This window comes from Columba livia, chromosome 9 (assembly GCF_036013475.1).
Source record: "Columba livia isolate bColLiv1 breed racing homer chromosome 9, bColLiv1.pat.W.v2, whole genome shotgun sequence".
NCBI classification, from domain to species: domain Eukaryota; kingdom Metazoa; phylum Chordata; class Aves; order Columbiformes; family Columbidae; genus Columba; species Columba livia.
The window spans coordinates 7,897,051-7,910,253 of NC_088610.1; the positions used below are offsets into that span (position 1 = coordinate 7,897,051).

Sequence of the window (13,203 nt, forward strand, 5' to 3'; positions counted from 1 at the left end):
CTAGATGGTAAGTTAAAGGTATTTACTAGAGAAACCAGTTTAGAGAAACGTTACTTTTACTTTGTGACAATTTCAGAGTGAATAAGAGTTTGAAGCCTAACAAACCAAGAGACTCTGCCAGAGAAAAGCTCTCCTTTGCATCAGTACAACTGCCTGATGTAAGTCAGAGAACTGAAAGAAGCCCAAGGACTCCAAACCCCCTCTGCAGATACACAGACTTTAAAAGAGACCTGAACTGGTGTTGCATGATTCCACTTGATGGTCACAAGTTGTTTACCAAGTTTGAATCTCATGTGCAGGTCACTACACTATTCCCTTTGGCAGATTAAACATGAGATTCCCTATTTCCCCTTTCTAGTAAAAAGGACGGCTTTTAACCCAATGCTTGACAGCTGACAAATATCCTATTTATGTCAGAGCAGATACACTAAAGTGAAGCAGAAAAAGAATCTCCTGACAGCTGAAGCCTTCTAAATGAAAGGGGTTTCTGGAGTTTCTCATTTACCTGAAAATTCAGAACTATGGGTTTCAGTTTGATTCAGACCAAGACCAAATTTAAAGACAAGAAACAGAACTATTACATTAACATCTCCTGCACCAAAAATCCTGCTTTCCAGCGAACTCTTCCACCTGGTGTCTCCTCCACTGCTATCACATGAATGTGGGGTTAACTATCTGGAGAGCTAGACAGACACTTCAGCAGGTTGGAGATGTTGCAGTCATCAGTGATGAGACATTCAGAGTGACCAAAAGAAACCCCCACAGCCTGAGCAGAATGGGGGCCCTGCATGGGAACAGCTTTTCTCCATATCTACTGTTTCTTTTCCTGTCCTACTCATTCCTCTTCACTGTGCACACTTTCCTTTCTAATTAGAGGATCTCTTCCTAAATTCTGCACCCCAGAAAGGAAGAAAAGGATGAACTGCCCTTCCTAAGTCCATCTTGTCTATTTAGATAAGCTGGGGCTAACTCCAATTCAGCCTTTATTATTGCAAACACCCAAAAGAATCCCCTTCTAGGCTAGTTATGGACTATCTCTTAATAAGAGTTACACATAGAACCATATGTCCTGTGTCACTGGCTGAAGCCACAAAGCAATGATGATGTTTTGATGGTGAACCTGGGAGAGATGAGCTGTACCTGTCAGCATGCTTTCGTTTACAACACACTGCCCGCTGATCAGAATGGCATCACAAGGCAAGAGGGTTTTGCTCTCTTTCAAAACCAGCACATCTCCAGGAACAAGATGGTGTGATTCCAGCTCTTGGAAACCTGAAGGTGACATGTAATGCAAACTTTGTGTTTCATATATTTCTCTGCAGTAAAGGGAAAAAATACAAGGAACTACCTGCTGAATAGACTGTCGCTTCTTTATAATGATTGATAAATAAAGGACCACACGTAGGACCTAAGAATGCAATCTCCAATATTTAGAAAAGCCTAGGCATGTTTGAACTGCAGAATTCCCTCTTATCTCCTCAGAAGCCCAACCAGTGGTTATTGTTCCAATGCACTAACCTAACTGAAGAAGCTTGGATCTACACTACTTAGTCTGGCTCTGTCTTTTTGGATTGTGCTCTAAATACCATGGCAATGAACAGGATTTGCATGAAGCCATTATGTGGACTCACAGTCATTTAATGGTTAAGTGGTTGGCTTTGTCAGCACTGCTTGAAGAACATGGTTTTTCTGATAATTTTTTGCTAAGGCTGCACTCAAACAGTTATAAATAGAATCAATGTGCCACAACGTGCTTCTGGGTCAAATTAACCCAACATGAAGAAGCTAGTTAATCAAGCTGAGAGACAGAAAAGGAAACTGATGTAGAAGGAATTTAATATTATACATTCTTGGGTTTGATATAAATTGCTAGAGAAACTAAACACATTGAAGAAAGAAGTGTAAAGGAGTCACCTTCCTTATTTCTGCAGACAGTGACCATCATGTTGTTATGAGACTCAACCAGTCTGTGCAGTTTAATTGATTGCTATAAATTAAAGGAGAACACAAGAAAGTGTTACATTTTTCTTACATGATGCAATTAATCCACTAACAATTATTCCCTTTTGTTATTTGTGGTTAAGAGAGACCTCATAAAGTCAGGTCTGGCCCTGCCAGCAGCTGTGCAATCATACAGAGAAAGAAACTCCCCGCCCTAATTATGGAGAAGGTGTAGCAAAAGGTTACAAAGCAAAGCACTGGAATGGGGAAGGGAGGATGTGGGTGAAGAACCACACAGAGATCATTATGACTAGGAGGCCAGTCCATTGCACCTGCTACTACACAACATCACGAGACTAAACCTCTGAGTAACTCTCAGAGCACTGTACATGTGCATGTTGTAACATCCTGGCTTTTCCCAGACATTAGAAATAAAATTTCCTTGTGGAAAAAGGTGAGGTGTCTCACCTGCCTAAGATCATATACTGTCAAAAAAATCGAGAGGAGAGACATGATTATGATGGCAATGGCATACTCCATGTATTCTTCAGCAAACCACAGACACACACTGAACAGCTGGAACACGTAAAATGGATTTAAGACCTGTTTGGAGAGAGAGCAATACTCAAGACCTGGCCACATTTCAATGGCTCCAGTATACCCACCCAGTCAATACTGTTAGAAATGGGCTGGACTAAAAGCTATTAAGTTAATGTTGTGTCTCCTGAGTCCCTTTCTGATTTTGTTAGCAGTGGCTTCAGTCTAATCAGATTGGACCATCTCCATCTGACAGCAGGGCCAAATAATCCGGACCAATAGGAATGTTATTTGGGATGTGTACGGCTCGGCCCAAGCCTTGTTTTTCTTGCTTCTTTAGAAGAAATGCAACAAAGGTGAGAGAAAAGCAGGTCATACTGTGAGGATGCAGCTCACATACCACAAGCACATCTCCACAAACAGTGTTCAGGCCACATACAGCCAGTTCCTGCCTGAAAAATATACTGGTGCTTTACATGGTGCTGTGCCAGAGCTCACTGGATCTCTCTGCAGCTGTGGGCACATACCAGCCACTGCTGTTCACCTCTGCTGATTAAGAGATACCCTTTGCCTGTAAGGTTTGATGTCCAGTGCAACTTGTAAACATTCCCTGACCCCTGTAAGGCCAACAGAATGATTTCGCAGAATATACAAACACCAAGCAGCCATCCAGGCACAGAGATGGATGACAAGGAACTATGGAGACTACATGAATTTATGGTGATTTCATTAAGAAGTATTTGAAGAAGAAATGTGCTTGATGAGTGAGTACTCAGAAGCTAATTTAGACATAGAATCCATTAATCCAGAGGACACTCTGCCCCCCCAAGCAGCCTAGAATAAAAGCAACAGAAATACTTAACCTCTTTGACAAGTAGTTTCCAAATAGGGATAACTGGAACATCAATAGTGTTTGGCCCACATATAACTCTCCTGTATGGAATAAAGATACATCACTTACAGATGAAACAGTGACAATGGAGCTCGATCAAGAAGCTGCAGCTTTCAATAGTCCTGAGATCTTGTATCGAACCCAGTTTAAAGGCTGCGAGGATCTTTCTCCAAGAAAAAGTTAAAAAATTAAATGCCCCTACAGTGGTTATGTCAGAAAAGGTGACTGTACCAGTGAAATGGACTTAAACAGATGAGAGATGTAACGCAGCCTTTTAGGCAAATGTTTCCATTATGCAAAAATTCCTTTGAAACACCATAAACAAAGGAATTATGAACCTAAAACCAAATTATTTTGCATAAAGTTAAGGGTGATTTGAATGTAAGATTCAACATGAGTTAAGGTCAGGAGCTGGATTTTCAGAATTCAATCAACTGAAGATCATTTCTTTATTTAGCAGTTTCAGGAATACCTTTTGTGTAAATGGTCTAATGATACAAGAGTTCATGAGAATAAGTTCAACCACCAGAACTAATTGATTTAGAAGTTCAAAACAATTACATGGAGCCCCCGTGAAGAAGCACACACACAACTGATCTGCACTGTCTCACAGAGAATTTCTCTTATTCCAAAAAAGAACTGCTTATAGTTAGTTACGAGACATAATTATTTCCTGATTGAGAACAATAACGGTGATAAATACTGAGACATTTCAAAAATGCTGATAAGGAATATAAAACATTCTCTAGCCCTATTCATTCAATTTTTCATGTATGGTTATTTCATTGAAAATTACGTGCATATTAATGGAAACACAAGAAACGCAAGGAAATTAAACGAACAGCAGTGAATTTACATTTCTTTGATTTCCATATGTTTTAAGTGTGTACCTGACATTCTGCTCATCGCAGGTGAGACCAGAACCAAATTTGGCATGTATAGCTGAGCAAGTGTGGTGATCTTCTAGGGCTCTAAAACATAAAGGGAGTGTTTTCCTTAGGCCATTATTCACAAAAAGGCTGGACTTCTGCAGAGACTGTGTAACCAGGGCGTTGAACTCACCCAACTTTCTGGAACTGTTTTGCACAGATATTCCAGACATAGCGGATTTTTTGTACCTGGATACTCCTCACCTGCAAAAAACCAAAAAATATAGGGATAACAATATATATTATATAGCAAAGAAAAATACTCCCAGGCCTGCTCACAGATCTCAGCTAGGCATCCTCACTGCGGTCAAGCACAGATAAAGCAAATTACACGGGGGGCAGGGAGGGAGGAAAGGCAAGACTGTATTTACTAATTCCCTAGTTATGTTGTGGAGTGAGATCCCCACCACAGGTTCCAGTGAGCTTTACAGATCTTCAGGTCAAGGAATTACAAGGCAGCATTCTTCCCTCTTCATTTAGTGAAGCAAAGAATACAGTCCTCACTCTCATTTCAGAGAATGAAGGGATCACTGATGCAGTGGTGGGTCAGCTGTCAAAGCCTGTCTTCAGTCAGCAACCCTCTTATCTTCTGTCTGGCTTTGCGGAAAGCAGGGGACTTTGGGCAGTTTGCAGGTGTGGTGCTGAGTCCTTCAGCTGAACAGACATGCCAGCAAACAAGAAAGGCCATCCCAGGATACGTCCTGAGTCAGTGCTAGCGCTGGGCCCTTGCAGAGCAGTTATGCATTAGGAGCACGCGCTGCCATTTATAATTTGCAAAAGGAGTCTGTCCTGTCCTACGCAACAGCGAAACCTATTAGTGATAATGGCACTTCATATCAGCTGGAGGAAGGCAAAGCCATACACCTATATACATATATAATAAAGAAACCAGCTCTAGGGGACTCTCCCTACCCAGTGCAATAAACATTATTATAGGCTAATGAAATATACACTCAGCTCATGCATTGACTCAAAATGGAGCTATAACTGCAGTCATTAACCTAACAAGAGGTCTGTAGGTAGGACTTCATGCAATAGGAACTGCAATATTTGCTATGCTAAAAACTGAAGTAGGAAATGAGGGACTCACTCGGCTGGAACAGGTCCTTGGACAGCTCGTGGGCACTACACACTGCTCTGTGGACATAGGTAGCTTAAATGGTGAAAAGTTTTTATAATTGCCTTATAAGTAGGGGCTTCTAAATTGCTAGTGAAGGATTAAACTGTTCGCTCTTTGCTGCTTTGAAATCTGTTCTTTTCTATCTAGATGTTTGGACTGATAGGAAAGTGGTGCTCAAAGGGCTTATTAATTGAGGCTATACTGGGCTTTTTTATGTTACTAATTCGATCCTCTGAAGAATGTTACAAACCAGTCTTCCCCTTCATACTGTGCCAGTTGATTAAACTAGCTGGCACTAAACTTTCTTAGGTACTTTAACATATGCCCACACAAAACAGCAGTAATAGCAACAGCTTTGCTCAGCTAAGTTTAGGTTTATAATAAAAATATCCACTAAAAATTGCTGTAGATATTAAAAATGCTAACAAGTTAGAAATCCATTTTCTAGAAGAGAAAATAGCTCTTATGGGTTTCCCAGTGCAGTCTTCTAGTACCTATAATCAAAAGACAGTTATTAGCAAATGTACAATTGCATTCCTATTGCTCACATCAATTTAATGTGTAATGCTAAGGAAGACATATAAGTGAACTGTCTGGTTCTAGAATGGGGATAATTATATTTACCCAGCTCATAGGGGACCTTGTGATCTGCTTGGATCAACTAATCATCTACCTTCTTCCCAGTACCTCACTGGGATCTCAAGGCTATGGAACTGGCAGAGCCCAGGACACATTTTTGCAGGAACAGTCAACAGTGCAAGACCCAACTCTAGCAAAGGTACTTTAAAGCACAAATTGGTACATACAAAGGTAAGAAGGTAAAATGCGCTTCAGACCCTCTTTGATGAAACATTTCTGGAAATACTGATGCAGCTCTGCAGAAGCACTTTCCTGTTCTCTTCCCACTCAGCTGCTTTCATCCCTGTTCTCATGTTACTGTGGGAGCTGTGATGTTCAGTTCCCCACAGTCTCCCTTCAGACACACAGCCACCCCTAAGTTCCTTGATTCCTATGCCAGAAATGAGTTTTTTGTTTGGAATTCTGACTCTCCACTGCCAACCCCAGTGTCTTGAAGCTCTCCTACCTATAATGTAGGTCTTCTCTCAGGAGCAATGAGGATCCTTCTTGCAAAATCCACCTCAGACTAAGTAGAGGATTTTTACAGAGGTGAGTACGATTCTCTAACATCTCCAGCTTGTTTTTCCACTGCTCACTGTATTCATCAAGCTGCAAGTTTCTTAGCTGAGTATGTTTCACAGCTCACTTTCACTCTACGAAGCATGGCTGAGATTTGCTATCATCTCCCAGATGCTGCGGGGAATACTTTACTTACTTGCAAACTTGGCTTTGTTATGGCTTTGCTGAAGAGTGAGTCTTCCTCAGCAATGGTTGGATAATCCGATCTACTTTTGATAAGTGCAGACACAGAGATCCACGTTACGGTCTTACGAGAATAAATCTGATACTCATCCTAAATGAATATAAAAGAGAAATGTCACAATTTCCCTCAAAATCAGACCAAACCTTGGAGTGAATAATTACAGCAGGCCTTTCTGGAGCACCACTCCAGCTTTTGTAAAGAACTAGCCAAGAGAGGCACCCAGCACCTGTGACTGATAGATAAATCAGCAGAACAGGAGCAGAACCACAGTCCTGTCAAAATGTGAGTACTGCAAATAATTCACTGAGCGTGGGTCTGGTCCCCAGGTGATAAGGATGGAACATGAACACCCAGGTCATTATGTAGGCCAGGCAAACAGCACAGGACAATCTGAGATGCAGTGACCAGACTGTAAAGAAAAGATCAAAAGGAACATAGCACTGTACTGCAAAATGCATGTTTAGTGCCAATACCTTTCCACAGTCATTCCTGTGTTAAGGCTTCATTGGAACAAGTGTGTTAGCATCATTCATCCCTTATGGTCCCTTTGACAAGATTTTGGCACAAATTGGGTTCATGATCTTGTTGTTTTTTATAAAATAAATTCAACATTGCAACTGCCTGGAAGAGGTTAGAGCAACTACTGTAATAAGTACCCTCATGTTAAGTTTCAGTCCTGAATACTGAACCTCATGTGTTAAAGACAACTATGAGACTGACATATATCATGTCCAGCCTGTGAGCAGTTTGGCAGATGGAAAAAACTGATTACCTCAGCCAGGCAAGTTCTGAAAGCACAGTTATTAAACCCCTTTTGGAAATGACAACAAATAAAAAAGATTCTGAACCAACTAAGAGTCCTTTTGAATAATTTAACGGTTCAAAAAAGAACTTTAAAAATATTTACAAGTCTTATTTGTTTGTGCACTTTTCTTCTTAAAATAGTATTTTTCAGTAGAATAACATTTATTTTCTGATATTTATCTTTAATTTAAATTTCAGAATTAGTAGACATTAGGATGCAGATTGAGATGGGAAGCAACGAATAACACAGGTGCTCATTACTTGAACTAAAGTGAATTAAAATTCAATAACAAAAGTGAGTTAATAGGCTCTTATATTGCAATTGCAGAGATGATAATGAATTATGAATGAAGGTTTTATGTGAAGCAAAAGAGAATTTCAAGGATCAAGCTGATGGGATTACTTGTATCCTCATTAGCAGTAGCCATGTTTGAGAACTGACATAATCAGAATGTAGGGGAAAAAAACAAACAAACAAACAAATGCAAACACCCAACAGTCACTTTCATACAAAAAACCATGAAGGAAATCTGAAATTGTCAAATGCCCAGAGCACACGTTGAGAGAGCTTCCTGACAACAATATACAATATGATCCAATTCTTGTTTAATTACATAAAGTATCATTTAAAAACTCATTTATTTGAAAAGTGCTTGGCATTGCAAACCCATTTAAAATGACACACAAGAATAGGTAATTAAAATGCAAACCGAACTGAAGATTAAAAAGGGAGATTAAACCTAACATGCTTGTTTAAAAAAAAATAAATACCCCAGTCTACTAGGATGCAGATTGTTTCAATATAAAATATTCAACAGGCAGATCGGTGATGTTCAAAACTCAAGATTTTAACTGCATGCTGCTCTGCTCATTTAAGCAAGCAGCTCAAACACAGTGGTAGTAAGTGATCGTTTCTGCAATTGCACAATTTGCAAAAGGCATTGTTGAGGAATCTTTGAAGCAGAACAAATTAAACTTCTGGAAGAAAACCCACCATGCGAGCTCCTGGAGTATTCAGGTTCAGCTGGGATTCAGAATCAAATCTCAGTCTGACATTTTAGTGTTGCATTAGCTTCCATTAAATGAAATCAGGGTTTCTGTATGTTGCAGTACTTCAGTGCAGTCCTCAGCAGATATAAATCTGTATTAGGAAACTAGTAGCAAAACCTAACAGCCCTGAAAGCATTAACTGCAGGATTACAAGCTTATTGGACATGTGGAAGGGCTGATGGAAAATGGAAACATACAGCCAAGAAAACAAGCAGCCTAAGCTTGTCCTCTTCCTTATCCTGATCCCTCATCATGTGCTGTTGGACACCACTGGGGACAGAGATAGGCAAATCTTTGGTTTGGCCAACTGGCTAAATTTTGGCAGAGAGGGGCAGCTTCACCACGACAGCCAAGTGAGGGAAGAAGGATCTGCTGGACAATGCCAATCAAACAGATGCTTTAGAATCTGGAGCACAGATCTGCAATGTAGAAAGCACAGAAATGGTAGAAGGGAGGAGGAAGGATTGAGAGCAAAGAGCAGTCTTGAAACAACAGATATTACAGCTTTTTTCACCTCAATTTCTTCCAGCTTGTTATCTGATCAGCCAGATGTCACTGTCCACTCCAATCATCATCTTTTACATAATTTGTGGGGTACTTGAGAGTTCTTTAGATCAATGATGGTAAACACAACATGTTATTGTAGGAAATCAGCAATGTAAGAGATTTCAGCTAGCTGGATTCCTTCCAATTAACTACATACTAATGACTAAAGATTAAAGTAGGCACCTACTGTTGTTCTAAGCAGAACAACATCCGCTTCTTCCAAGCTGCAGCGGATGCAGTTTGCCCACACATCCCACTCTGGCTTCCAGTAAAACAGCAGCAGCAGAGCCCCACAGGACAAGATGTATCCCGCAATGCACAAGGCCTTTCGGCAGCCTTGGGTTTTGTAGCCAAAAATCTCCTGTATGGCAAAGACAAGGAAAAAAAATAATTACTATTTCACTTAAAGAAACACCTGGCATACTACATTTTCCCATCATCCACTGGTCTCCCATAGGTACTGTTTCGTATGGTACTGTGAAAAAAAAAGTCATAGAATTTGCATTTGGCTTCTTTATGTCTCCTAAACACGACTAGAAAAAAAACTTCACATGTTCCATAGAATTTTTCATCCACCTTCACAAAATCTGGATTGCTGTAGTCTGCCCAAACCTCTAAAATATTTTTATGTAGTTATGAAACTCAGCATGAGACACAGATACATGTGTGCATGAGTTGGATTGATATGAAAAATATAGAGGCCCTAACCTTTAGGTCCCAAGTCATTTGCCTGGTCAGTTTTTTTAAGGTTCCTCAGTGAGAGAGCTGCAGAACTTGAGTACATTTGCACTAGGGGATGGAGAGTGATGCTGCAGCAGCTGGAACAGAGTCTGCTTCAGAATCAGAAGCACTGCTGCTCTCCTGCCATAGCAGCGTGTCTGCATTCATGCACCTACACTTTACAGACGCAGCTGGTGTCTCTGCATGGTGCCGAACGACACTGCGTGGTGGCACAAGTTGGAGCTGCTTTGCACAACTCAGCAGATATGCAGCCTTTGTATGGCTGTAAACACGTCCCATGACAGCTCCAGTATGGGGATCTTGGACCTCAGCAATGCGCCACTGTCCTAACATCCCCAAATAATAATAATAATGATAATAATTGTTAGTAAGAACAAATAATGAATACTTGCAGAATGCTTTACATGTTCAGAGGTCCAAAGGAAGCTACTCACTGCATGAGTAGGTATTATTATTCCATTTTTAAAGCTGGAGAAATTGATATAGTGAGGCAAGGTGACTTGCCCAAAACTTCAAAGGGATGACTGTCAGCATTGCAGCTTAAGAGCTGCCAGGTCTTGGTACCATGGCCAAATTCCCTCTCAGTAGTGCTAGCAGGGACTTGGTAAAGGTGAAATTAAATGTATACCGTGAATTTATAGAGGAGACCCAGCCCTGATCTAAGATGGGAGATTACATGGCTGCAGTTAGCAGGAGAATTCGCTAACGATTCCTCAATCTCCTTCTTCCTAGTATATCTGCAGCAATTGTGCAATCTGCTTCTGCAGATCAGATAGCTGCAGCCACAGATATTGCAAGATCCATTCATAAAGTGAAAAGAAAAGGCAATGTAATTGGAAGGATGAGTAATGCATAATTCCTGGTTCTGTGCTGGTGTTTTTGCTTGTTATGAGAAACACAGGCCCTACCCAGTGGTTCCACACGCTGCCTCAGCCTACTTGCTCTATGTCATTCTCCAAAAGACAGACTCTATCTTCCTAGGTAATCTCCATGGTGTTTCTAAAGGGAAGAAACTGGCAACTGTGGGGAAAAGTATGGTAAATTACACAGGGAAGTGGCCTGCATTGCACAGGACCTGGTTATACAACCTTGAGATGCACAAGGTCAGCATTTTCAAAGGTTTCTATAATCTCTGAGCAGCCCAAGAGAATAAGGCAACTCTGCAGCAGACAGAAGGAAGCTCATGGAAGACAGCAGATAGGCAAGGCTGCTAGAAGGTAGCTGGCATGTCAGTCATGTGCTATTAATATTCATATGCTCCTATAAACAGGTAAAGGGCTTTCCATGCACCTCTGCCTTGTATCCTTAACAAAAAGGCTAAACCAGTGTCAGCACCAGCATATAGAATAATACATAGAATGATGCGAACTTACAGTTCACAGCAATGGCTTACTAGGAAGATCAAGATGCTTGGATCCAGACTTCAGAGCTTGTCAGCAAGGCAAAGGAACTCCCAAGGAGACACAGATGCCTAAGGGAAGAACTGTTAAAAGAAGGTGCTTTCGGACTTCCTCCATTAAATGTCTGGACCTGGAATAACTGGAATTATATTTTCAATTTGGGATGGGCATAAATATGAGGGTGGGGAAGAATGAGATTGCTGCCATGTGCATCTTGCTTCTGCCAGTGAATCATTCCTTTAATTTCCAGCTTTTCTGCCTTACACCCAAAGTCAATGAGGCTGTAGTTAATGCAATTAAGAAGGGAGAGGGTGGGCACTCAGCACGTGAGTGGCAGTCATTTGGGGTCATCTTCTTTTGGCAGTGTTCTCTGCTGAAATGCTCCACGATTCTCCAAGCCTGATATGACAAACATAGACCCTGGTCAGACTCTGTCTTTCTCTGCTTAGAAAATCATGCACCTATATACCAAAATATGTATCTGAGTCCCCCTACACCTGCATATGTTTCCAGGCTTTTGTCTTCCAGAATAGGTTTCCCTCAAAAAATTGTTTGATCTCTTAGATCTCAAGACACTTCCCAAAACCAAGCCTGAATCAGTATTCTTCATCTTGAAAACCAGGAGAGAAAAAGACAAGGCAACAGCTCAGCTGGTAAAAAAAACGGCCATTCTCTTAAGACATTCACTACGGTGTCTGCTGGATCTGGTTCCCTCTCACAAGGGACTTTCCTGAGATAGATAGACAGACAGAGAGATACTCTTGAACGGTTCTGACACAGTGGACATTCTGCCCTACGAACACAGGTGTTGGTTAAGATTTAGTTGGTTTGTGTATTGATGAATGTGACATTTCTGAATATAGGTGTTCAGGAGCTCTACAAGGGGTGAGCTGGGAAAGAATAAACATCAGGTGTTAACTGCTGGTTGTCCATGTAGGAATCTAAAGACAAAGCAAAGCACTTCCCACAGTTTGGAAATCACTGGAGCAGGTTTCCTGGGTCACATCATTCAGAAGGAAAGCTAGCCAGGGAAATAGACTGCACTGCAAACCTAACCTGTGCCAATGTTCCCTGGGCGGGAACCCTTCAATATTTACCTTCAGAATAAAATGTTCTCCTAGGCTGAGATGTGAATATTAGACCCACAACAGAGGTACCCACACTGTACATGAGGAAGGTTTCTCAGCATGTCTATCTAGCCACGTGAATGCCTTACAGTAATTAGGCTTGGAAATTCTTCAAGCTTATTCAGGATCCCCTAGGCCTACATTACAAAGATCTCCAAGCCAATGCATGTCCACTATGGCAAACAATACTTCCAGGGCTGGCAGAAATCCTGGTGTTGATGTCAGCAGTAAGAATATATCTGTCAAGTCGGTTTTACGTCGTTAAAGAAAAGAGAATAACCTTTGCTGGGTTGTACTTCATTGCACAAAGAGGCTGTGCTGATGTAGACGTAATTCTTTTGAAAATGGTTTTGATTAATACAGATTCACACTTTGACACCTTTTCTACTGCGTGAGCACATTTTTAGGGCTCACAGTGTGCATTTGGCATATGTAACATCACACAGTCAAATAACCTGGGTTCTTGAGGGCACCAGACTAAGAGATGGTGGAAAACAAAGCTAAGATTAGCTATCTGTAAGATGCCAAAGGACTTCTCATTATCTCACAGGAGGTAGCACTGTCTACAAAAGAGGCTGGTGTGCTCATCTCATCTTTGTAGAATAATTTTAAATAAATTGTAGTGTATTGTAAAACTTTGTTTCCTCATCGGTTAACATCCCCTTTCTCTTGAGACTTCCAACAGTCAGAAGAGTGACTAAAACAAAATGGTTTAACTTGTGAGTGAAGGGTCTA

At 40.9% G+C, this 13,203-nt stretch overlaps 1 protein-coding gene across 6 annotated transcripts in view; it reads right to left on the bottom strand.

Moving 5' to 3' along the window:
* Positions 1–13,203, bottom strand: part of LOC102091932 (probable cation-transporting ATPase 13A4) — a 44,874-nt gene that overhangs the window by 24,286 nt on the left and 7,385 nt on the right. For 5 of the 6 annotated variants that reach the window (XM_065073642.1, XM_065073643.1, XM_065073646.1 and 2 more), the window contains 8 exons: positions 9,388–9,561; positions 6,753–6,890; positions 4,433–4,503; positions 4,261–4,341; positions 3,342–3,411; positions 2,410–2,544; positions 1,915–1,987; positions 1,141–1,272 (listed from right to left, as the gene is read on the bottom strand). In XM_065073642.1, coding sequence (XP_064929714.1) covers positions 1,141–1,272; positions 1,915–1,987; positions 2,410–2,544; positions 3,342–3,411; positions 4,261–4,341; positions 4,433–4,503; positions 6,753–6,890; positions 9,388–9,561 — 874 coding nt within the window. The remainder of the gene's footprint in view (positions 1–1,140; positions 1,273–1,914; positions 1,988–2,409; positions 2,545–3,341; positions 3,412–4,260; positions 4,342–4,432; positions 4,504–6,752; positions 6,891–9,387; positions 9,562–13,203) is intronic. The other variant, XM_065073645.1, reaches the window with a different exon arrangement.